This window comes from Pteronotus mesoamericanus, unplaced genomic scaffold (genome assembly GCF_021234165.1).
Source record: "Pteronotus mesoamericanus isolate MK-2021 breed Mesoamerican mustached bat unplaced genomic scaffold, CSHL_Meso_final contig_50, whole genome shotgun sequence".
Classification (NCBI taxonomy): domain Eukaryota; kingdom Metazoa; phylum Chordata; class Mammalia; order Chiroptera; family Mormoopidae; genus Pteronotus; species Pteronotus mesoamericanus.
In genome coordinates this window covers 43,599,387-43,626,596 of record NW_026555186.1, presented here as the reverse complement: position 1 = coordinate 43,626,596, position 27,210 = coordinate 43,599,387, and the positions used below count along the sequence as shown (strand labels likewise).

The 27,210-nt window shown below is 33.4% G+C and overlaps 1 protein-coding gene across 1 annotated transcript in view; it reads left to right on the top strand.

Annotated features, from left to right (window-relative positions):
• Positions 1 to 26,933, top strand: part of SKIC3 (SKI3 subunit of superkiller complex) — a 77,225-nt gene extending 50,292 nt beyond the window's left edge. The window contains exons 32-42 of the mRNA XM_054578609.1: positions 1,556 to 1,777; positions 2,757 to 2,829; positions 5,129 to 5,182; positions 5,357 to 5,468; positions 8,441 to 8,569; positions 11,762 to 11,883; positions 13,748 to 13,906; positions 17,240 to 17,392; positions 22,380 to 22,510; positions 24,369 to 24,492; positions 26,142 to 26,933. Coding sequence (XP_054434584.1) covers positions 1,556 to 1,777; positions 2,757 to 2,829; positions 5,129 to 5,182; positions 5,357 to 5,468; positions 8,441 to 8,569; positions 11,762 to 11,883; positions 13,748 to 13,906; positions 17,240 to 17,392; positions 22,380 to 22,510; positions 24,369 to 24,492; positions 26,142 to 26,216 — 1,354 coding nt within the window. The 3' untranslated portion in view covers positions 26,217 to 26,933. The remainder of the gene's footprint in view (positions 1 to 1,555; positions 1,778 to 2,756; positions 2,830 to 5,128; positions 5,183 to 5,356; positions 5,469 to 8,440; positions 8,570 to 11,761; positions 11,884 to 13,747; positions 13,907 to 17,239; positions 17,393 to 22,379; positions 22,511 to 24,368; positions 24,493 to 26,141) is intronic.
• The last annotated feature ends 277 nt before the right edge of the window (positions 26,934 to 27,210 follow it).

Below are 27,210 nucleotides of genomic sequence, written 5' to 3'. Positions count from 1 at the left end.
ATGATTAACATATGGTATTGGGCAGTGGTTCTCAATGAGTGCTTTATTGGCATTTTCAGTGGCACCAATCCTCATTGTACAGAGTTGTCTCCCCACTGCAGGAAAATTACACCTCTGTCCCCCATCCGTTACATGCTAATAACACTCCTCAGTCATTGTGAACACCAAAAATTACCTCTCTGTATCTCCAAATTGCCACCCTCCTATATATAACATGTTCAGAGAACCCAGATTTGCAAATGACTTTGGGACAAGAATCTTAGATATGAATATATTAGACACAATTACATGAATTTTGGGTTAAAACAGTAACCAAAATCATTTTGAACATTGGTGAAAGTAGAGAAAAATAATAGAATACAATTTTATCCTTTTCCTCTTCAAAGAAGGAAAAAACTTTTACCTCCTTGTTATATGTTGTTGGGTCAGGAGCTAAGTAGTGTATCTGATTTATGTTTCTTTGTTTTTGATTCTCCCCCTGTCATCTTTCAAACTTAACCCTCCCACCTTTTCCCTCCCTGTCCCTTGGCATGTAACTTCATTTCTACTAAAAATTCAGCTGCCAATTCTTTAATGATCTTGTTTGGCATTCATATGTTGGAAACTAAGCAATTTCCTACATGCTTGTTTAAGGAGAATGAGTATAAGTTCAATATATAAGGGGAAAACATCTGGTTACCAACGTCATAGAATTTATTAGGTTGAATAACTGCATGTAAAGTCATTAGAACGCGGTGCAAGACAACATGCAGTTACCGAGTATTCAGCATATGTAGCTTAGTGGGATATAGTTATTTCAGTAATAATTTAGAATTTTGTATATTAGTAAGGATTAGAATAGATAGGATTTTTTTTTTCCTTTTGAACCAAGGTACAAATAAGAATTTCGTCTTTTGCTGTCAGTGTTGGAATTTATGCTTTACTGTGTGCTTTTTTAGTTGTACCAATATACAGTGTGGTTATTTGTGTTGGTAGAAATTGATGTTCTTTCATATTTGGACTTTTAAATCTCTTAACGCTTATTGTAAAAAGAGTTACTATGGATGCTCTAAGTAAGCGGTTAATTCCAGAACTGCCCATGAAAATTCATGATTTTGTACCTGTTTTTCAAAATTAAATTCTAAGCGTTTTGCTTCCCCCTTGCAGAAAACAGTAAAAAGACACAGTGGTAAATATATGGTATTTTGTAATGTTTTAAAAATTACTATTTTAATAAACTATTTAAGAAATTTTTGGAAGTTCTTCTGTTATGGTACAACATTCATAATCACTATTAAAAATACTAAGTTTGTTTGTAAAACTTAGATGTATGACTGGAAAAGGAATTTGTCTTTTGCTGCTCTGTGAAAGGCCACTGATACTTTTAAATGCTTCAGATATTCAGGGAAATTGCTGTCCCAAGAAGCCAAGCAATTTGTTCTTATATTTATCTTAAAGCTAGACTTAATTTGGTGAATCATTAAGTAAATTGCTTTTTCTACGAAATGTTAAATATGTTTTAATAGTTACAGACTATTGTATTCATGCTAATTGGCAATTAAAAATGTATTTACAGTTCTATCTTAAAGGAACCAACCACAGAGAGCCTTCAAGCCCTGTGTGCTCTGGGATTGGCAATGCAGGATGCTACGCTGTCAAAAGCAGCACTTAACGAGTTAGTGAAGCATGTCAAACGGAAAGACAGTGATTACCAGAGGTGCCTTCTTACTTCAGCGATTTATGCGCTGCAAGGCCGCAGCGTGGCCGTGCAGAGACAAGTCTCTAAAGCTGTTCACAGGTAAATTCTGCGTTTGTGAGCTCAGGGTCTAATTATACTTGATGAGGTGGTCTTTAACATTTGGAAGTTATTAGGAATAGAAATGAAGTGGTGAGCATATACATTTGGAAACTGAAATGTGGTTTTATGAAATTGTCCATAAAATCAGCTGACTGAACATATTATTTCACTCATAAAGATTTTCTTTTAACAAATTCAGTTAATAGGGGTAGAGAACAGCCATGACTGGTGTGGCTCAGTTGGTTGCGTGTGATCCTACAAAGCCAAAGGTCGCCAGTTCAGCTCCCAGTCAGGGCACATGCCTGGATTGTAAGCCTGCTCCCAGGTTGGGGATGTGCAAGAGGCAACTGATCCATGTGTTTCTCTCCCTCTATTTCTCCCTCTTTTCCCCATTCTCTCTAAAAATAAATAAAATCTTTAAAAAAAAGAGAGAACAGAAATTTTGCCCTTCCAAACTTTGTTTTAGTATGAAAGCCCTTACTAATTTTCCAGTTTGTAATGTGAGTTTATCTGATACTGTCCATTTTGATAGTTCTAGGAAGATTTTGACCACATAAGCACTTATGAATGTATTCAAAGTTTGGAAAATAGAAAACTTGTTACTAGCAGCAGTGGTTATTTATTTTCAGCAGTAAAGTGTTATGTCAGTAGTTTGTGTTCCTTTCGTAGTTCTCATCTCTTTGTGTTTTCTTTGCACAAAGCACACTACATTAACCTTTCTTAATGAGATCTCATGGCTTTGTAATCATATTGCTGATTTTTTTTATTTTTGTAAGGACTGTTGGTGTATAAAAGAGATATAAAATATGTTTTCTAAACATTAAGATACTTTAAACCATACATGGACAGTTATATGAACTTGTTTTAGATGTAAAAAGGATTTTAAACTTCAGTGCTAAATAAAATGTTAGTTGCTTACACTTTTTATGGTTAAAGTAACTCCCACCTCTCAGCTCTCTGCTTTTGACGATCCCTGTAGTAACCCAGCTGATCCTGCTCTTTGGTCTCTGTTGTCCCGAGTGGTTGCTCAGCATGCTCAACGAAATGCAAAGGTCAGTAATGTTCAAAATCTGGCAAAAAAATCAAATAACTTGTGATGTGGTAAATAGTATAATTTTAAAGTATTAGCATTATCATTCCAAAAAAATTAACTAATACAGAAAGGGTGTTCTGCTATTTAACCAAATTTTCCATTAGTCTTTCAGTAAGTATTACATTGAGTTTCTTCCATGTACTCTTCTATTGCTTTGTGTGTTATGGATAACGCAAAGAATTATGTGGACTCTTTTGAACACATACAGATTATGTTAATAGCTATGTGATGAGGTTGTGCTTGCAGTGTTGCCATTTAATAAGCATTAGCTATTATACTTTTGAATCCCAAAAGATAATTTTATTTAAAAGCCCCTTAAAGATAAAATAAGAACTAGAACACTACTAATGTTTAAAAATGTAAATCTAAACATGGAATCATGAATGTTCTCTACAGGGGATTACATACTGTATTTTAGTTCATAAAAGATATTTTCAGGAGTCTAGAAAGTATTTTTTCACATCTATGGTTAATATGAGCTTTCATTGCTTACTTAATTGGTTGGTAAACATAATGATAGTAGTAAGTATGCTTTGAACACTTATACTATATCTGGAAGTTCCAATATCTGAAGTCTGTGGGCCTGTTTTTGTTTGCTATTCCCACTTGCTTTTGTACATGATGGCTTTGTTTCTTTGCTTATCTGAGTGCATATAGTTGAAAATTATTTGTGGAAGTAATTTGCAGCCTAAGTTTAAGGTACCTTTCTATAAGTAGAAATTGTACTTATTTTTGCCAGGTGCTTGGAGCTCCACCAATTTGCCACCTTAAATAAGGTTTAGAGCTTGAGGTTTCAGGACCAAACAGGCTGCTTTGTGCATGGGTTTCAAGGTGATTTGAAACCTGGTTTACTTCTGATTCACCTTTAACCTGAGGGTATAGACCTTGGCATCTCAACTTATTTTGATATACATATCCTGTATAACTCCCCCTTTTTATGTGAGCCCTGGACTTTGATTTCTGACCCATGAATCCTTCAGAATGAAAATTCAAATTTGTTAGAATCTGCAGATGGCAGAAGTGGCTTTCCTGCTTGCTTATCTCTCTGGATTCCAGTGTTAACTTTTAGTTTTGACCTGGTAAGTCTTTAATATCTTGACAGTTATTCAATGCTTTGAAGCATACATGTGTTTTCTATCTTATCTCAGAGGTTTTCAAGCTTTAATATGCAAATAAAATCACCTGATGGTCTTGTTAAAATTCATATTCTAATTCATTAGGTATGGGATGGAGCCTGATAATCTGCATTCCTGACAACTTCTTAGGAACTGTTGATACAGCTGGTGTATAGACCACACTTTGAGTAGCAAAGGAGCATTTTTATATATATTTTGTCATTTGATCCCAACATATGAAGTAGGCGCAATTAATGGCCATTTTATGGAGGAGGATACCAGATATAGAGATTAAATAATTTGTGCAAAATCACAGCTAGTGGTTTTGAAAATAAGTTATCCCACTTCTAAATCCTGAGTCCTCCTTCTACTCTGCTGTGTTGTCTTTCTTCTTTTTAATCCATCTTCTATCTGTTTTATATTGACATTTTAAAAAGTTCATTTTTAGCATTCTTTGTATGCTCATTAACAGTTTTGTAAACATATCTGGTACCCTTACACACTTCTGATATAAAATGAAGGCAGTAGTATACTTCTAATTTAAAATGAAATCATTCTTATTTCTTTTTCCAGATGAAACATCTAACTGAATTTTTAAAAAAGAAGTATTTCAAATCAACTTTATGAAAACTATTTTGCATTTGTTCTTCTCATTTTAGTATTGAGTTGATTATTAAAGCAGTGATGATCTTCATGGTCCTGAATTTTATTCATTTTACTAGGGATTAAGGAAGTTTTTAAAATAGTATACTTTTGTGCAGAAATTATGTTAATTTATCTTATTATAGGTTTTGTGGTCTCTTGCCAGTGCTCTCTTTTTCTCTTTCAGTCTTTTTTTCACAGTCTTTTATATTGTTAGAAAATATGTGCATTTGTTTGGTATCACTGTAAAATCATGTAACTTTTAAATCTTTACTGGACAGAGTTGATATGGTTATAGTAAAAACACATTCTTTTTATAAAAATATTAAACTGGTCTTTTAAAGCAAAAGTAATAAGTTGATACTTAAGGAGTATAGAAGTTGTGAATGTGATAAAACCAAACCTTTCAAATGATTTAATGGAGATTTTATCAGTCTTAGTTTTTATTATTTTGTGAGAGTTTATGCATTTATTTAAATAATCAGTTCTTTTCTATTATAGGGAGGTGCTGTAGCAGGAAATGTGGCTCATATTCTGGATTCAAATCATGGAAAGGTTAGTTTGCACCAGTAAAAGAAATGTTCTGCTTGATAAATAATATTATTAATGAAATAATTCTTCCTAGGCTTAGGGGTCACATCATATCCAATAAAGTCATACTTTTAGCTACTTTGAAAGTCAGGGGGCTATCAGGAGAACTGGTTAACACCCTTCCTTTTTCCTACGTAGAAGGCATTACTGTACACTGCAGTAAATCAGTTGGCCTTGGGAAGCAGTTCAGCAGAAGATGAAAAAAATACTGCCTTAAAGACCATTCAGAAGGCAGCACTCCTTTCTCCAGGTGAGTGTAATGTAATTTATTTCATTAATTAGGATTCTATTCATCTTTCATTTGTGATTTATAGGAGCAAAGATTGTATTTTTATGAAACAAGTCAAGGGAATTTTAAGAAAATATTTGAAAAATTTGCATATAAATATTTGATTATCTACATTTGTCTAGTGATAATTGAGGCAATCAATTATTAAAGCAGGCCCGAAGGAATATCTGCTTAAAGATAATTTATTACCTGTTATTAAGGTAATCTGAATTAATATATTTTCAAGAAGTAGGTTTACTTTCATTTGCAATTAGGCTTTAATAAGGTTTACCTATAGCTACTAAACTATTTAATGAACATATTTAGTTAATTTTATGTGTAGTTAGCTCCTTGAAGATTGGAAATACATCTTCTGTGGTTAGAAATATCAGTGTTGGCCTCACATGCACTAGCTTTTCCTCATTCTAACCAGGTGTGTCATATATATGTCATTCATCACAAAAGGTACTGAGGAACTGCATATGGCCTGCATCAGTATGCTTCTGCTACCACTAGAAGGCTAGAGTGTCTAGCAGTGTAGGGTTATGAGATATATTTTTACATAATGTTATTTTTAATATGAAATACAGCATTAAATAATTTATTCCCCCAGACCTCCACAAACAGTTGTTAGGTCAGAATGCTTTTGCTTTTGGATGGGGACTGTTGGGAAACAAATTATTCAAAGAACAGGTTCAGTGTTATCTTCACAATAAGTTGTAAAGATCTCAACTAAACTGAAAATATCTAACATATCAGAGAATGTTTTATAAGACAAATAAACAGACCAATATGTGTTGTTTATTATTTCTTTCATTTTCCAAATAATCAGAATGAAAAGAGACCCTAAACATTTGAGTCTATTACACATTGGATATGCTTCTGATTTTTGGAGGAGTTTTCAAGCAAGTATGAGATAGGATTAGTCTGAACAATTCTTATTGTGATCCACAGTTATAGAAGATCTGTTAGCCTTTGATTAAGAGGCATAAACTTTAGAAAGATAAGATTGCCCAAATAAGGTTCTCTCTAATGAAGTTTTCTGATTTTCCTATATTATCTGGAGAAATACATACTCAAGAAAGCAAAGTCATCATACAGGATGCTTAAAACAGGGATCAAGGGATAAAGATGAGTACCTGCTTGAGATTTGTCCTTGGAGTCCAATGAAAGTGAATATAATTGTAGTTATATGTAGTAGCTCTATACCTAGTCCTTGTAGATCTTTACTTGAACAAAGTACAGTTTTGATAGATAATACTCCAAAGGATCTTTTCAGAAATTTAAATATAATCCCAAGAATTTAGAATTAAATGGAAGGAAATAAAATTTCTGCTAGATTTACTGTTTCTGTGATATTAGAGGTATTTTTAGTAAATTATATTTAAAATGTTTTAGGTTTACAGTTTATATTTTTTTATGTATAATATTTATATTATCACTTTTCTAGGGAATTTGAGTTGCTGATTATCTATAAAAGAGTTAATGAAAACCACAACTCTTTTTAATTGTGACAGAAGAAATATCTGGTAGCTAATATTCATTTCTTCTACCAATACCTAAATAGCAGAATACCCTAGGATCCCTAAAAGGGTTTTTCAGCTAATCTTAGGTGTAAATAAGTATTCAGAAATTGAGTCCACTTCAGTTGGAATTATAGTACTTCAGACCTGATAGCGTGAGGACCATCATCTAGTTCAGTTGCCTTAGAAAAATCCCAAAGGAAAAGCTTTCACATAATTAATTAGTGTTATTAGACCTAAAACCTGGAGCTAATACTAGGTCACATGCCTTTTATTATACAGTAGTCAGATCTTACCATAAATTTTAGGAAGTGGCCCCCATTTCCTTATTCTGGAATTTATGTTATAAATAAGGAAGTCATCTGGGGTAGAAATTATTTTGTAATATGAAGATATATAATTTTTTATAAAAGTGTTTGATCATAAGATTTCAATGATTCTTGTACTATTAGTAGTACTACTGTTCATCTATAAATGAAATAGATACAGATTTCAGGCTTTTGATAGGAGACATACTGGATAGGGCAGTTAGGTAAGAAAAAATATAAAACTAAAGCTAAAAATGAATGCTTAAATGACTTTTTGTTAACTAGCACCCCCTTGTGGAACTTTAAAATTATCTACTTGTTTTTCAAGGGTATCAGGACTAAAATATTAACCATTGAAGTGAACTGCAAAATATTCTCTATAAAATAAAAGACCAAACAGATTTTAAAAACCTAAGTTCCAAGTCCTCTTCCAGCTTCTTTTTCGCAGCTACCTTTCTTAAAAAGAGGAGTCTATATTTGTAACCTCTATTATTACCTCCTCAACCCACTCTATTGGTCTCGCCTCTACTCCCCCACCTCCGCATCCCTTCCTCTGAAGCTTCTATCAAGGTGTGAAGGAAGGAAGGAAAGATCAGATGATTGAAAAGATATATAATATAATAGCTTCATTTGGAATGAGAAAGTGACTTTCATGCCTGGCTGTTAGAATATAGGTAAAATGAAGTTGTCTTGAGCTTTTCCTTTGGCTCAAACTTTTCTTAAGAACTAAGAAATTGTATAATCTTGCTTTCCCTGAGACTGAGCCTTTGAAACATGTACTGAGAGCATGAGTGCCTCTTTGAGACTTGTCCTTGGTGTCCAATGAAAGTGAATATAATTGACCTTTCCACAGTAGCATAGTAGTCTAGGCAACTGAACTAACCAGCTGTGGAAGAAAAGCTTAATAGGATTTTTTCTCATGATTTGATATGTTTGACAAAAATGGCAAATCTTGAAGGATGAATATAGTAATGTGTCTTCTGAAAACAAGTATATTTAGTTTTGTTTATGAAAATGGAATTTTTCTAGATACAAATAATTTTTTCATGTGTTTATAAATTCTCATTTTTGGTAGCTTTTCAGCAATATTAACAAGCCTTTTAACTATACTTCCTGTGTTTAGATGATCCTGCTGTCTGGGCTGGACTAATGGCAGCCTGTTATGCTGATGATAAGCTTGCTCTAGTGAACAACACTCAGCCAAAGAGGATGGATTTATACTTGGCACTGTTATCTGCTGTTTCTGCTTCAAGTAAGTTTTTAAAAGCATTTTATAATGATAAATGCAGGATAAAAGACTCAGAAGAATACTGCCAAAAGCTAGTGAAAACAATTAGCTCTACACTAAAGGCTGTTATGGTCTCATCTAACAAAGCTTAAAAACAAGCCTGGGAAAGATCAAACCATTTTTAAGAAGCTGAACTGCTTATAGGACAAAACTCAAGAACATTATAGGAATACAAAAATATCTGGCATTTAACAAAATAAAATTCACAATATCTGGTATCCAGTTAAAATTGAATAGGTATGCTAAGAAGCAGAAAAGTACTACCCGTAATGAGAAAAATCTGTCAGTAGAAACAAATCCACAAGTGACACATGATGAAAATCTCTTTAAAGTGTAATGAACTGTTTAAAGCATGTATGGCAACAATAGCACAAAAGCCAGGAGGGGAAATAGAAGTATTTTGTTGTAAAATTTTTGTACTGTAAGTGAAGTAGAGTTATATTACTTAAAGGTAGACTGTAACAGGTAAAAGATGAATACTGTAAACCTTAAAATAGACACTAAAAAAATAGAGCTATAGCTAATAAACCACCAAAGTAGATACACTGGAATCATAAAAAGTTACCCAAAAAGAGGAGAAAAAGGGAACAAAGAGTAGATAAAGCAAATTGTAAAACAATAATAACATATTAGAGTTAAACCTAGGCATATTAATCAAATTAAATATAAATGGTCTAAGTATCCTATTCAAAAGGCAAGGATTGTCAGATTGGATAAAAAAGCAAGAGCCAACTACTGCTGAAAAGAAACATAGACAAAATATAAATCTGTATTTGAATATAAATATAAATTGAGCCTAAAAAAATATAAGGATGGAAAAAGATACATACACCTTGCCAAGAGTAATCAAAAGAATGCTAGAGGGCCCATGTTAATTTCAGACATACTAGAATTCAGAACAAAGAATATTGCAGTGATAAGGAGAGTCATTTTACCATGGAATCAGTTCATCAAGAGGACATAATATGGGCCTACCATTTTATTGCACTTTGCTTAATAGCACTTTGCACATACATATATTTCATTCTTTACAAATGGAAGGCTCAAGACAACCCTGTGTTCAGCAAGTCTTTCTGCACCATTTTCAACAGCATTTACTCACTTCATGTCTCTCACATTTTGGTAATTCTTGCAATATTTCATTATTACTGAATATGATATGGTAATCTGTGATCAATGATCTTTGATACTACTATTGTAATTGTTTTGGGACACCACCAGCCACACCCATATAAGATGGCAAACTTAATCAATAAGTATGTGTTTGCTGACTGCTCCGCTGACCTTCCATTTCCCCATCTCTCTCCCTTTCTTTGGACCCCTCTCCCTTTCTTTGGACCTCTCTATTCCCTGACACACAACAATATTGAAATTAAGCTATTAATAATCCTGCAATGACCTCTAAGTATTCAAGTGAAAGGAAAAAATTGATTTGACAAACTTTATTGTTGTCTTATTTTAAGAAATTGCCACAGCTACCCTAACCTTTAGCTGCCACCATCCTGATCAGTCAATAGCCATTAATATCAAGACAAGATATTGATAGGTAAAAGCAAAAAATTACAACTCACTGAAGGCTCAGAAGCTGATAAGCAGTTTTAGCAATAAAGTACTTTTAAATTAAGGTATATACGTTGTTTTTTCATACACAGTGCTATTGTACACCTAATATGCAATATAATATAAACATAACTTTTATGTTTACTGGGAAACCAGAAAATTCATGTGACTCACTTTTGCAGTAGTTTGTAACCAAACCCATAATAATCTGAGGTATGCCTGTAATAAACATTTAGGCACTGATTAACAGAGCTTTAAAAGACATCAAATGTACATTGTATTTCACAGTAAAAAAGTGGAAAACATGAAGAATTTTGGGGGAAAAAATGCGTGGAACAGAAACTTAGAGATAAAACTGAAAGGAGAGATAGGAAAATCCACAATTATAGTTAGAGGTTTCAATACTTTTTTTTCAATAATTGAGAGAACGATTGGACAGAATAATCGGTAAATATTTAATAAAGACTTAAACAACACTGTTAACTAATTTGACCCAATCAGCATTGGTAGGACACTTCTAACCACAGTAGAATGCATATTGTTGTCAAGTGTACATAAAACATTTACCCAAATGCATCATATTATGATTCATAAAACAAGTCTCAATAAATTGAAAAGGATTCAGGTCATACAAAGTATTATGTTATCTTAATATAACAGAATAAAGTTAGATAGCAGTAACAGGAAAATACCTGAAAAGCTCCCAAATATTAGGAAACTGAATACTATAGTTCTATTAAATAATCCAGATTAAAGAATAAATCAAGAGAAATTAGAAAACATTTTGAACTTGAATGAAAATAAATATCAAAATTCTACAGTCCAACTAAAGCACTGCTTTTAAAATTAAATGTATACATTGAAAAATAAGAAAGGCATTCTAGTCAGTGACCTTGCGTATATACCTTAGGGAACTAGAAAAAGGAAGAGGAAATTAAACCCAAAGTAAGAAGACAAGAAGAAATAATGAAGAGTAGAGCTCAATGAAATAGAAAACAGAAAAATCAACATTTACCATGTTAACAATTGTGAAAGGTGCAAGACAAAGAGTTTATATTTTATGATATCATTATAAGAAATTTAAAAAAATGCAAATTGATCTATTTTGACTAAAAATGATTAGTAGTTGCTTAGAGACAAAGGGTAAAAGGAGGGGGTGCAAGTTGAAGACAAAAGTGATTACAAAAGGGCAGGTGGAGACTTTTGTGATGATATTCATTGTCTTGATAGTGGTGATGGTTCACAAACGTATACTTATGTCAAAACTCATGAAGTTGTACAGTTTGAATATGTGTAGTTTATTGTATGTCAGTTATTTCAATAAATCTTTAATTTTTCAGTGAACTATTTTTACTTTATGAATACAGTGATTTTTAATATGTCACAAGTATTTAATCTTAAAACAATTTAATCACAGACATTCCTACCATGAAACTTCAGAAACCTGCCTCATGATAGAATAATCTGTTATTCCATATGTAAGTTTTAAAAGTTGTATATGTGTAGGTCTTATTGTGATACTTATTAGCATCCAGTTACTCCTCTGAGAACACATAAATTGCAGAAAAAAGTGACATTGACATCTTATGTTTATAGTTAAAGACAAAGAATTCCTTGGAAGTTACCGTGAATCTCTTGAAAAGTGGTCTCTGTCCCAAGCTGTCACTGGTCTGGCCGACGCAGGAAGAACAGCTGAAGCTGAAGCCCTTTGCACAAAGGTACTGTTATGGATTGTTCTGGATTTGACCATTGAGATTTACGGATTCTTCTCTTGTTTGCAAAATAACTTCAGAAATAAAATGCATGTTATTTAAAGAGCATATGTTGGTGGTGGTGGTGGTGGTGATGGTGGTGGTGGTAACGATGGGTAGTAATGGTGACGATCACAGCCAGCATTTGTTGAGTACTTACACAAGCCAGTTACTCAATTTAGCAGTTGGTATCTGAACTTCACAACAACCCTAATGGCAAAGGTATTTATAATTATCCCCATTTTTACAAATGGGAGAACTAGGGCTTAGAGAAGATAATTTGCACAGGAGCTGACAGCTATAAATTGATAAAGTTGCCATTGGAACTCACATTTGTTTGGCTCTAAGATCCAAGCTCTTAATAGATATATATGTATTGGTACCATTAGGGAGACAGTATTTTTCTTTCATTTCTGCTTATTCCCTTCAGAGTGTATTTTTCACATATCTGAATTATAGGCTCTGTAAGTAAATTCTTAGCACCTTATCTATCACATAGTAAGGGCTCCATAAATATTTATTGAATGAATATAAGTTTCATAAACCTACTCAGAAATTATTTAATGGGTTAGGAGAGTTTTAAGCATCACATTTTTTGAAAACATCGTATTTCATAAATGTTTGCCTGGAGGATTGTGTTATTTTCTGAGAAATTTTTTTGAAAGAGCAGTATAAATTTTGCAGAGAAAGAGGAATGGGTCTTTGAAGATCTCTTCGGCCCTTGAGATCTCTGAAAAGCACAGTAATACATTTTATCTTTTTTTAAAGAAATTCCATCTAAGTTTGGGGCAGGTTAATATTTTATAGTGAGAGTTTTAGTAATCATAAATTGATAGTTGGCTATGTTCTGTCTGACAGAATAAGAGATACTTTTATGAACCTCTCCTTGTCATTTTATTGTTCCAATCTCTTAGGAAAAAGCAATTGTGTACATTTTAGAAATAAATACATTTAAGACTATGACCTTATTAGTAAAAAAAAAAATAAAAACATGGTATTGAGGGACAAGCAATAAAGGAAAAAATATTTAAAACAATAGTGGAAGAACTTGTATAGAGAAGTTTAACTTCTTTCATATATATGTATGTGTATATATATGGAACGATACATATGCATATATAAAATACATTTATGTATGTACATATTTTAGGGTATAAATAGTGTGGGAAATGGGCCATTTCTCTTACTCCCAGTGTGCACAAAGTCTGCCTGGGGAAGGACATGCAATGAATGAGTATCTTCATTAAGAGATTCAGAAAGGAAAAATATTACAGCTCTTTACTTTTGACATAGGATTGTTTCACCAATAAGGTATAATGTTGGCCTTCATTGTTAATTTCATATTTTCTTAGCTCTGCTATTTATGATCAGAACCTAAGTTCTTAGGAGAATAAATCAAGGGACATATTACCATATTTTGCCACATATAATGTGTACCCACATTTTTGTGCACATTATACACAGGATTATTGTACCCATTGTATGTAATTATTATACCCATGTATAATATGCATCCTTATTTTTCCCTCAAAAATTTGGGCAAAAAGTGTGCATTACACATGGCAAAATATTGTAAGTTTAAAATATATGACTTGTAAACTACAATAATAAATAGCATTAACCAATTTTAAAGATTATTTATATGTAGAGTTCTATATTTCTAAGATGTCCAGTGTTTTATTTATTTTACTTTTGCAGTTGTTTATCTTTTTAATAAGAAAAGGTCATATTTAGATTTTTTTCTCCCAGCATGGTGAATTGCTTAATTGCCTATTACATTTAACATTTAAGAACCTATTTGATATATTTCTCTTTGGTGTTTAAATTTTAGAATTTAAAGAGTAACCCTGATCAGCCAGCTGTTATCTTACTTTTGAGACAAGTTCAGTGTAAACCACTCCTGGAATCACAAAAGCCTCTCTCAGATGCTGTACTTGATGAGCTGCAAAAAACAGTCATGTCCAACTCAACCTCTGTTCCAGCCTGGCAGGTAAGTCCTCTCCTTTCTTACATGAGTCCTGAATTAAAATTCTCTGTGATATTAGCTGAAGTCAAGGGCATGCTCCATTTTTATTTGTGTTGCCTTTAAACTCACCAGAAATCTCTCTTTTTCATATTTAAAGAATATTGTAATTAGAAAATAGAAAATCAACCTTTACCATGTTTACAGTTGTGAAAGATGCAAGACAAAGAGTTTCTACTTTATGATATCATTATAAGAAATTTTAAAAAATGCAGACTGATCTGTTTTGACTGATAATGATTAATGGTTGCTTAGAGACATAGGATAAGAGGAGGGGATGCGAGTTGGAGACAAAAGTGATTACAAAGGGGCAGGTGGAGACTTTTGATGATGATGGACATGTTCATTGTCTTGATTGTGGTGATGGCTGATGACTCACAGATGTATACTTATGTCAAAACTCATCAAATTGTACAGTTTGAATATGCACAATTGTATGTCAGTTATTGCAATAAATCTTTAATTTTTTAGGGAATTACTTTTACTTTTATTATGGAAACAGTGATTTTTAATATGTCACAAGTATATAAGGTCTTAAGGTATTTAATCACAGATATTCCTACCATGAAACTTTTCAGAAACCTGTCTCATGATAGAATAGTCTATGCCATTCCAGTGGTTCATGTAAGTTTTAAAAGTTATATATGTGTAAGTCTTACTGTGATACTTATTAGCAACTAATTAGTCCTCTGAGAACACTATTCTTTGAAAAGACTATTTTGTCCCCAATGAATTGTAGTGATACTTTTGTCATAAATCAGGTGACTGTGTATGTATTCATCTTTTAGTGCTCCCTAGTCTGTTCCAGTGATCTATTTGTTTATTCTTACATACAGCATTATAATTAATCTTGATATATGATAATACTAAGACCTCCAACTTCCTTGTTCTTCAAGTTTGTCTCAGTTATTTTAGCTCTTTTGCATTTACATATAAATTGTCAATTACCTTCCCCTCACCCCCCACCCCACAAAAACCCTGATGGGATCTTGATTGGAATTGCATGAACTTGTAGTTTGAATATGAAGAGAAGTGACAAAGTAATGCTATTGAGCTTCTGTATCCCTGAATGTGGTTTATCCCTCAAATTAATTAAGTTCTAAATTTCAGAATGTTTTATAATTTTCAGTGTAGAGGTCTGTTACATTTTTGTGCTAAATTTACTTTTAGGTTTTTGTTGTTGTTCCATTGAAAGTGGTGTTTTTTTCTCTTTATTAGCTTCAAATATTTAGAAATGCAAACCATTTTTGTATATTGACCCTCCAGCAACCTTGTTAAATTCACTTATTCTTTTGAAATGGTTTTGGGTTTTCTACATACACCATTATGTCATTTGTGAATGAATAATAAAGTTTCACTTTTCATCCTAATATTTTTATATCTTTTGTGCCATATTGGACTGTTTACAACCTTGAATACAATGTTAAATAGACGTGATTAAGTGAGCATTCTTGTCTTATTCTCTGCCTCAGGAAGAAAATATTTGATATTTCATAATTAAGTATATTTGCTATAGTATTTCTAGTTATTTTTTATCAGGTTAAGGTAGTTCTCTTCAATTCTGAATTTTTCAAGAGTTTTTTTTATGTTGAGTTTTATCAACAATGTTTTTGGTATCTATTAGAATGGTTCTTTTTCTTTATTCTGTTAATGTTGTGGATGATGTTGATTTTCAAATGTTAAAAAAAAATCTTGCATTCTTAGAAGATGTATTTTTTTTTTTGCATATTGCTGGGACCAAAATTTTTTATTATATTTGTTTAGCATTTTTGTACTTACCCTGAGAGAGTTTGACATACAATTTTTTATTCTTGTAATATTCTTGTTAGATTTTATTACCTGTGTTGTTATTCCCTTTGTTATTATTGTTTTGTTTTATGAAGGAGTTTGTATGAGAATGACATTTATTTTTTTAACATTTGGAAGAATTCACCATTGAAGCCAGCCAGGCCAAGAATTTTCTTTATAGGAAAGTTTTTTTTTAAATTGCAGATTAAATTTCTTTAATAGATATAAGACTATTAAGATTTCTGTGTCTTTAGCTTTGTTGAGTTGCAAGGAATTTGTCCAAACACATTTCAATTTCAAATTTATTGGCATAAAGTTGTTCTGATAACTTCTTTTTAATGTTTGTAAAATCTGTAATGAGTTTCCCTTTTTCATTCTAACATCGATAATTTGTTTTTAATTCTTTTGATAACATAAGGAATTTTATTTTTGAAAGAACCAACTTTTGTTTTGATTATATTATACTTTCTTTTCATGTTGTTGATTTCTTCTCTGTTACTTTCTTTGGATTTAGTTTTTTGCACGTAACTTCTTGAGATAAAAATTTATATTACAGGTTTTTCACCTTTTTCCAGTATATGCATCCCACAGATTTTATGTAGTGCTTTTATTGTCATTCATTTAAAAATGTTTTCTAATTTTCACTGGGATTTTTTTTTCTGAAGTATTTGAAAAATTTCTAATATATAATATGGTGGGAATATTTTAATTAGCTTTTTGTTACTGACTTCTAGTTTAATTTTACTTAATATACTTTATATGATTACAGTTTTTTGAAATTTGTTTAGATTTGTGTATGTCTCAGCATATGGTTAAATTGGTAAATGTTGCATACACTCTTGCAAAGAATATATATTCTGAAGTTATTGAGTCTAGTCTCCTAAATATACCATTTAAATCAAGATGGTTAGTTATATTTAAATCTTGCCTACCCTTACTAATTTATTGTCTGTTTCTTTTATCATTGTTGAGATAGGTGTGTTCAGATCTCCCACTATGATTCTGGATTTGTCTGTTTCTCCTTTTATTTCTGTCAACTTTTGCTCCATAAGTTCTGTGTTATTAGGTATATACAAATGTAGGAGTGTTACTTCTTTTTATTGAATTGACTCTTTTATCATTATTAAACAGCCTACTTTATCTCTTAATATTTCTTGTCTTCAAGTCTGCTTTTTTGGATATTCATGCAGCTGTACAAACTTTCTTTTGGTTAGTATTTATGTAAGATACCTTTTCCACACTGCATTTTGATTTTGTTCTTGACGTGCCATTTTTAGGAAACTTTTTAAGACTTGATAGTAGGTATGGCTGGTAAGCTGTTGCTAATAGAATGGCCAAGAATCCTAAAACCTCTTTCTTGACCTGGGATTTTAGTTTTGTGGGTACAACCTTTAACAATACTTTAAAGAAAAATTGAACTTTATCAAAGTTTATTGAATTTGTTGGAAGTAGAATATCATACTGTATACTAAACTAAAATCTTTTGGGTGCTTTTTTTTTTCTGCTTCTCAGTGGTTGGCGCATGTATATCAGTCTCAAGGAATGATGGGTGCTGCAGAAATGTGTTATAGGAAGAGCCTACAAGTCGCATCTCAGCAGGGCAATTGGAGTGGGAAGCTCTCAAGTCTGTTGAGGCTAGCACTGCTTGCATTAGAAGTCTGTGTGGTAAGATCATGTTGTAATTATAATCATAAAAATTGATTCTTTTATTGTTCTTTCAGATGAAAGTTTTTTGTATAGTTGTATCCTACTGAGCTCCTATTGTTTCATTGCCATCTAGTGTGGTCACCTGATAAACTTCGTATTTGTGCTCTTTGTGAACGTAAGAGTAACATAAACTCTTAGACTCCAGCCAAACCTCATTGTTTGGGGGGGTGGGGAAAGATTCCAATTTTAAGTTGGATTATGTCAGAATATACATTTTTATTTCTTGGTGATTTAAATTAGAATTAATGGAGTTACATGTGAAAAAGATGCCAATAATGAACATGTTCGCTCATTTCTCAGTTCAATTTAACATTCTGTAAGATATATCTGGTAATTTTTGACTTGACATCCTGTTTTCTGGTATCAAGTTAAGCTTATTAATCTAGAAGTCTTACATGTTGGTGTGGAAAACTCTTCAAAATGAATGTTTATGTGGATGTATGGGGAGGTGGACTGCACAACAGTGTCTATGATATCTTATTTGAGTGTGGTATGTGTTTTTCAGAGAATCTATCTCTAAATACCTTATTTGTATATTGAGTGCATACTTACAGGTACATAGAAAGATATAAAAAGATATAAAAGAGGTGTAATGACAGTTACTTTGGATACTATAGCACTGGAGGTCTTTAAAGGATGGTAGAGGAGAATTTTTAATTTTATTTCCTTAGATAGTGTTTGAATTTTTTCTCATATGCGTATTACTTCTGTAATTCAGAGATAAACTTTTTGTTTTAAATTATTAGAACAAATTGTCCTAGATAAGCCTGAATTCACTCATACTTTTGCCATAGTAATCCATTGTCAACATTGTTGACCTATTTTAACTGGATAATTTGACAAAGAAATGTAAAAATGAGGACTTTTTTCACGTCAGTGCTATTACTGTAGAGCGCATTAAAGAGCGCCTTAGCTCGGGGGCCATGTTTTGTCATCTTTGTATCCTTGCTTTCCCACTCTGCCTTGTACTAAGAGCTCCTTAATAAATGGACAAATAATAATTGTAGTCATATTTGAGGTGATTTGGGTGGAAAGAAATCGTGGTTAATTGAAACTATACCCCAAACGTTTTGTTTGTCCCATATTTATATTTAGCAAAGGTCTTTGTGACATCAGTAGCTGGTGAGCTATGGAAGCCATGCAGTACCTATAAGTGCTCTTGAATAAGTGAACTGGAAAATATATACTTTTTTTGTATAACTTATTACTTGTTAGTTAATAAATATTATTTAGTGGTGTGCTTGTTTTGTTTGTTTGTTCTTCTGGGAAATTAATCTGACCTGGAGTAAAACAATAATAGCAAACATATATAGCATTTAGCTTGTGCTAGGCACTGTGATAGTGCTTCACACATATTAACTAACTTAATACGCACAGTAACCCTATTTTACAGATGAGGAAATTAGCTTGCAGTTTAGCAATAACCATATATACCTGCCCTCCCTGCCCAGTGCCCACTGCCACGAAAGTATTTTCTCTAAGAACCTTGGTTCTGGTCCTGCTATTTAATACCTGGGAAAACTTCAGTCTATTAAGCTATTTGGAGCACCCCACCTTCACTTTTTTTTGTAATAGTGGAGATATCACCTACTTTGCCTTATAGAGTTGTTATGAATATCAAATAACATTTACAAATGTATTTTAAACCTTAAAGCACTATCTAAAACAGGCACACCACTAAGTAATATTTGTTAACTAACAAATAATAAGTTAGATTAAAAGAGTATAAGTTGTAAGATTTGGCACCCAACAATTATTATAAGGAGATGCGCCATATTTCTCTGTGGCGAATAGCAGGCAGTGTGCAGAGGAGCAGTATGTTAAAATTAGACTGTTTTATGAGAGGCAACTGTATTTGTGATAGTATATGATAGGTTATTAAACTGAAAGGTTTAACTAAGATTTTAAATACCAGATGCCAAAGTGAGATATCAGATCAAGACACAGATTTCTGAAGAAGGTAGAAGACTAACCTAGAAGGAAGCAGTAAAGGAATTAGAAGACTGAAGTTGGAGAAGGATTGTGAAGAAATTTCTTTGGAGAGTGCCGGTGGCCTCCACCACCTTCTCTCCGGCGCATTTCCACTCGGAGACACCCACAGCGACGAGGAAGGAAGTGCTGCTGGAGAGAGGGAGGCCTTGGTTTCTGACCTCCGAGCCCCTGGAGGCACATGTCTAGAAGGGTATGGACAGATACGTGGCACATTCCTCAGGAGCCATGGCTCTCTGTCCGCGTTAGGACAGAGGAAAAGAGTCGCTAGTATTTTGGAAAATGACATCATGCTTCTAGGAAAGAGTGATTAGCAGCAGGTGAATCCCAAAGGTGGGTAGGAGTATGCACTCAGGCACAAGGAGAGAGGGAAGGAGCGGCGCTGCAGCATGGGTCCGGCGGCACTTCTGGAGTGAGTGAGAGCTGGGAACAGGTGATGCTGAGCGTGAGAGGAGGGTGGCACAGGAATTCTCTTTCATCCTGTCCAGTAGGGCCACCTAGAGGAATGAAGGCATCTCAACAGAAAGGAAGCTACAAGGTTCCCAGATTGCTAACCAATGTGAAAAGGGGAAGTGGAATAAAGAACATTCACCCAAGTTGGTGGATCTTCAGATTAGGACTGTTTCATGGGTGCGTATCCTCACAGTTGCACTGGTCTCCACACTTGGTTTAATGCTCTGCAGTTGCCATCTTGAAATTTTTTTAAAAGACCTTGTATTTTTTTTTTGCTCTGGGCTCCACACATTAAATAGCTGCTACTGCAGGTAAGAAACTACCTGTGAAGTTGGGAATCTCTGATAAAGCCAGAAAGTCTACATGAGAAAAAGCTATAAATATTTGTCAGGCCTAGAAGAGCTAGACATCATCTTATAATGATTCAAGTCAAATAATAAGCTTCTGATATTTCAGTGGAGACCTGAAACCACAATTAGCAAGAAAAGATGGGATTGTTGAGAGGAGGAACAAGCTGCCTGCTGTTGCCTTTAACTATACCTCAGCTGGGCTCTGAGGAAATGAGAGTGGGGTACAAATACTACCTTAATGAAGATTGAAGTATTGAAAAGAAGACATTTTAATTAAATTAAGAATGTGTGAATCAATCAAAAAATATGGGTGTAAGAGTCATAGGGCCTACTGTAAATTTACATCTAGGGACAGAGGAAAAGTCTTCCTCATGTAATACATTCTCAAGACAATGGGAAACAAAAATATGAATATTCTGATCACATTGTTAAACATACAAGTTACACATAGCAACTTTTTCCTTATGTAATAATCTTCGGGATAACTTTGCAGAATACTTTCAATGAATGAGTTCTTGGAATTTATAGAGTGTATTATAAAAGCAACCAGTGAGTTTATGTTATTGATTTCAAAAATTTATTGAGATTAATTATATTAGTATGGGCTTTGCCTCTTTTTTTTTTTTTTTTTGCCCAGATGTACCCAAAGTTCCATTGTTCCTGTCTTTGTAGAAGGTGCCTCACAACCTCTGTTCTCTATTTACAAATTCATTATCTTTTTGGCTTCCTTTTTCTTAATTACACAGATTACTGTTGCCTGGACTACCTCAAAGTTTATTGCTCTTCTTCTTTTATCATTTAGTTTTTGAAATGGGCTATGTATTGACTCATTTTAGCTTTATTAAAATGTATATTATAGCTACGTGTAATTATGAAATCTTGGTTGCAGTTTGTTAATGAAAAATTTTAACTGCATTTTTCTTTCTGCACAATTCAGTGGAGTGTTTATTTTCATTACTGTTTCTTAGGAATTAACTTATCCATGTTATTTCTAAGTCAGTGCATGTAAGAAACACAAGTTTGCAACTTAAGTAATGTATATACCTCTCTCTTAACTTTTTCTTCATAAAGTGCAATTCTTTTTATTTCTTTATTTTTAAATTAAATTTACTGGGGTGACACTGGTTAATAAGATTGTATAGGTTTCAGCTGTACATTTCTGTGATACCTGATCTGTATATTGCATTGTGTGCCCACCACCCACAGTCGAATCATCTGCTGTCACCATGTATTTGGCCCGCTTTACCCTTTGCTATCCCACCCTTCTCCCTTCCCTGTGGTAACCACCATGTTGTGTGTATGGGTTTCAGTTTTATATCCCACATTTGAGTGAAATCATATGGTTTATAACTTTCTCTGACTTATTTTGCTTAGCATGATATTCTCAAGGTCCATCCCTGTTGTCACAAATAATGTATTTCATCTTTTCTTATGGCTGGGTAGTATTTCAGTAGCATATATGTGCCACATCTTCTTGACTCAGTTCTCTATTGATGGACACTTTGGTTGTCTCCATGTCTTGGCCACTGTGAATAATATTGCAATGAGCATAACGGTGCATGTATCTTTGCAAATAAATGTTTTTGAGTTTTTTGGGTAGATACCCAGAAGAGGGATTGCTGGGTCATATGGTATCTTAATCCATAAAGTGAAATTCTTAAAAAAATGTTTTCAGTATTGATGACTTTGATTTAATGTCTTTATCTTTGATCTGCTTTGTATGTTTTTTCTCTGTTGGGATTTTATTATTTCATTTCAGCCTTTCCTCTCTCCCTAGATAATTTTTGAATGTGGAACTTTATATTTATCACTATGTTAAGTTGAGTTTTGTATATTTGGTAGACCATAAGTTTAGTAACTGTTAGATTTTATTCGCCTATATAATAGAATAGCGCATTTTTTTTTTTAACAAGTACTTTAGTGTTTTTAAGTGATATCTTCTTTCTGAAACCTTCATTTATCCCGGTCTAGGCTGTTATATAGCAGGCTCCTTAAGGGCAGGAATCCTGCCTTAATCACTTTGCACAATTATGCTCCCTGTAGCATTTACGTGGCAACTTAGACAAGTAGGCATTCAGTAAATGAGAGTTGAATTGCATTTCTTTTAAGGTAAACATGTGAAAAGCTTTGATGTTTGTCTTATATTTTTACAGGCCAACATTTCCAATGATCACTGGCCCTCCTTGGTTCAGGAAGCTACAACTGAGGCCTTGAAACTCTGCTTTTGTCCACTGGCTGTCCTTTTACAAGCTTTGTTACAGTTCAACCGCAAAATGGGGGCAAGGTGTGAAGAATCTTTGTTCATTTTTTTTCTTGGAAATATTTATTTACTTTTAATCTTTCGAGGAAGCACACAAAGATTTACAGTTAGTTTAACAACTGTCATACTCATATTATCTATACCCACTTTAGAAAGGCTGGTTCTAGTAACCCAATAAAGAAGAAAATAAAGTCTTACATTTGTTTTTTAAAAAAATTTGGTACACAGATATAATATATGAGATTTGGCATGACAGTATTTTGGGTAAAGAAGGCCTTGGAGTTTTTGCTCTTTACTGGCTTAGGATGAGCCACTAGTGTGATGTGGATGCTAGAAACAAACAAAATAAAAAAGACCCAAGTTCAAGGCTAAATTGACATAAATTCTTGCAAGTCAATAAGCCATGAAAAGGCACATGCATAAATAAAATGGGTTTTGTATCTAGAAAACCCCAAAACTTCTCAGGTTAAAATAAAAAATTTTAGCAGTCTTTTTATTGAAGGGTGGGGATGGGGTCAGAAATAAAGAAAGTTACTTAAAGGTCATATGGATGATAAAACGGGCAAAAATATTTCCCACTCAGAGAGCAGACTGACAGGTCTCGGAAGGGGCTAGTATTAGCGGGTAGAAGTTTCAAGCCAGAAAAAAAGAAGGACTCATGGACATGGGCAACAGAGTGGCGATTGTCATGGGGAGCAGGTGGAAGAGGATATAAGGAGGATAAATTTAATGGAAAAAAAGAATTAAAAAGAAGGAAAAATATTTCAAAATATTAATAATAACTAACCCTAATGGATATCACACATAACACTAAGCAGTCATAAGTAAAACAGTGGTTTAGAAGCATAGATTACTGGGGCAGAATAAGTAGTATAGACCCAGAGATACATATAGATACGTGGCAGAGATCACACCAATATCCATAAAATTGGCACAGAGGAAGAATTGGGACATAGGGCTAATCAACAATTTCAGCATGATTTATTTATGGCCATTTTTTATGACTGATTTTACCAAAAAATGTTTTAGGCTATGATTTAAACTTCCTAATGAACTCTTTTCTGCCTGTGCTCAGTGTGGGTTACTTAGAGGGCTCAAACCCCCTTTCCCTCATAATCTATTAGCACCTTTCATAATTTTTATCACCATCAAAATCGGCCCAAATAAACATAACAGTCCTAAGAAAAAAACAATGTGATCACTATGTGGTTTCTTTGTAAAAGCATCCTCAAGACAAGTTCTTCAGTTCCTGCTTCAAATCAGTGCTATTTATAAGGTCTTCCTATTCCACAGTTCTGAATTGCCACTATTATGTTGTTTCTACCAGTACAGAAGTCTTTGGAGTCTTAGATGTGAGTAAATTCGGAAAGAAAAAAATTGAAGCACAAATATAAATCAGCCTGTTATTACATGGATTCTCACATAAAAGCCTGATAGTATGCATTTAGGCTTTGATATAGATATTGAGTATTTCTTCTTTTTCCACTCTGCACTATTTATGATAGTTTATTGATTTATTTATATTCTGCCTGTTTTCAAAAAAGATTAGAGATAGAGCGCTCAGAAGTGCTCATAAAATGGGAACCCTTTCCTCCTATTTGGATTGAGCCTTAGTGGGAATAATAACAGCAATCTGCCATACAAGGTTGAGAATATTAAATGTGACTATATATGTAAAATACTAGGTATACTGCATAGCACATAATAAACACTTTATAAATGTTAACCATTATTGCTAACTTTATTGTCCTAAAAATTAAAAAAAAAGGTGAATTAGCACTGTATCTACAAAAGAATAAGAAAGATGTGTGTGAGAGACTAGTATATGAAATATTTTATATATTTATATGCTTTGGACTAACTGTGAATATCTTTTTCCCAGAGAGACACGGCGACTTTTGGAGAGGCTGGTGTATCAGCCTGGCTATCCCAAATCTATTGTGTCAACTGCACGTTGGTACCTTCTGAGGCACTTACATGCCAAAAATGACTCTGAGCTCATTGATGTAAGGCACTGATTTTATTCAGAATATTTCATCTTGGACCTTTGTTGGAAGAGGGGTGAGGGTTGCTGTCCTGTGCGCTGCAGGGTTTTAGCAGCGTGGCCCCTGACCACCGTACCCACTACACTGTCATCCTCCCCTTCCCCAACTTGTGACAACCAAGATTGTCTTCTAGACATTGCCAAATGACACCTGAGGTGAAATTGCCCTGAGGACCATTGACTTAATCAATAGGAAATACATCCTTTTAATGTGCTATGTAGAAGAAGAGAAGATAGACAAAGTTGCTAGTCGCTGGTTGTAGTATTTCTTAGGATCATTGCCATGGAGGCAAATGGGTAGCCAGGATACATTTAGAAGTAGCAAGATTTAATGGGATGTTCATACTATCTTTAGAAAAGTTATTTTACATCTTATTTTTTTCTATAAAACGCATGTGACAATTTCTACTCTACTTCTTATGGGATGGCTCTCGTATCTAAATATATAAATGTCTATGCACATATCTAAAATTGTTTTTTTTTTTAAGTAGAATATATAATACATGTATTGGGTTAAGATTCTCATAACTTTAGCCGGCAGTTTTAAAATACAATAAAATTGAATGAGAAGCTTTTTAAAAATACTATAGCATTTGAAATACGTGACTTTTAGTGAAATATACAATAATAAAAAAATAATAATGAAAACAATGTTTGGAGAAAGGCATTATAATCAACATATCGCAAACCAAAAAGGAAGAACTTGTGTGAGTCTTGGGAGACAGTTCGGCCTTGGTCTCTTGCATTTCTGAGCATCCTGTGAGCAGTGGGCCTGACCACCCTCGGCGCCAGACTATTTTTTCAAGGATGTATGTGTGGCGACAGCCTTGGGAGACAGATAAGCAAAGGGTAGGCCTGCGTACTGCCCATTATAAAAGGCTCAAGTCTCCTGGGCCCAGAGTCCCCCTCGTGTAGTGCGTGCACCCCAGTCTCTGTGTGCGAAACTGTGTGTGTCCATCCGTGTCACCCCTGTGAGACTTGAGGGGGAGGGGAACAGGTGCAGATCTGTTGATGCTCATGCCATTTGCTGTACCAGGAGCAATACCATGGCGGGCTAACTTGTTATCTTGCAAGTAGAGCAAAATCTCAGTCCTTTCACAGCATTTGAAAATGAACAACCAAAAACGTTTAGTAGTCAGATGACCAACTGAAATGAAATCTTCTGGTTTGTGGAGTTGGTGGGAATCATGGAGAGTTTCTTGAGGGAACGTAGAACCTAGAGCTTCGACCCTAAGCGGTGGTTGTACAGGAGAGCGGTGTTCTTTAGACAGTTCTAGGCGTAGAGTGGTCTTTTGGGGTAAGAGTTTAGAAGTGACCATGTTGTAAACAGAGTTGCCAAACAAAACCTTTAATTTTACACAGTGCTGACAGCGGTAACAATCAAAATGTTGGTGTCTATACTAATTGAGCATTTGAATTAATTGTGCTTATCTCTGATATTAGTTCTGGTTGAACAGTGTGTTTCAGCAAAAATGAAAGATTACTCATAGTCACATTTTTGTGTAGTTTGATATTGCATGCTGCTCTTTGGCATATTTGGCTTCTATGAATCTAAATGTAAATATTGTTAATAAACAAAATTCTAATGTTACTGTATGTGATTTCCCACAGGTGCTGGTGAGCAATGCCAAAACTCATGGAGATACAAGGGCATTGGAACTGAATCAAAAATTATCCTCACAATAACAGAACTTTTCTTTTTATATAAAGCAAGCAAACAAAATCTGTTGGAAAGAGTGAAACAAGAATCAATGCTTTTCCCCAGAGCATCATTTTTTAAACTATATATTATTCATTCTGTTTTTAAATCTAAAGACATTTAAGTTCTTAAACTAGGAATATAATTTTTCACAAATGCTAATTTGAAAAACAGCTTTGATTTTGAGAAGTCCATAATGAGAGGGAAAACCATGTATCCCTTCGTTATTCCACAGGTACATAAACCATTATTTTCTCCATTTTTGCATTGTGCACAATAGGATTTTTTTTGTGATCCCCTACAATAAAGCCTTAATAGCCATTTCCTAAATAATAATAAGCACGATGCAGAATTTAATTTCTTTTATGCATTTTTAGAGTTCAACAGGCCAAGTCATAAAATCCAAATAATCTTATGACCTGTGTTACTAGTGGTTCATCTCAGATCCTGTTGAAGAAGCATGGTATAAACCTTGGTGAGTCTTAGACTGCGAATGGATATGTTTATGTAATTCAAGACACTTAGGTGTATGACTGCATTTAAAGAAATGAATGGAAAATTTTGGAAAATAGTAAGATATATACTTAATCATGTAATTCCTTTAATTATTATAAAAAGACTAGAATTTTCTGAAATAAAAAATATAGTGTCTTGTTTTCTGTATAGTATCAATATCAGATACAATTTTTAAATTTCAAATTTTAAAACTTGAGATCACATTTACTTATTTCAAAAAGCACTTTATATATTTGAAGAAAATATGTCACTTACTTTGGATTAGTGTTTTAAAAAATGTTTTCAGACATTTCCATGTATTATTTATTATACAAAAATATGTTGTATTTTATGTATGTTGTGTTTCCAAACCAGCAATTTTACAATGTTACTTTGTGAGATAATATGAATTGGAAATATTCTGTAATTAAATTTTACTTTAGAGGTTACTCTGTTAAACTAACTAATTTGATGAATTCCCAAATT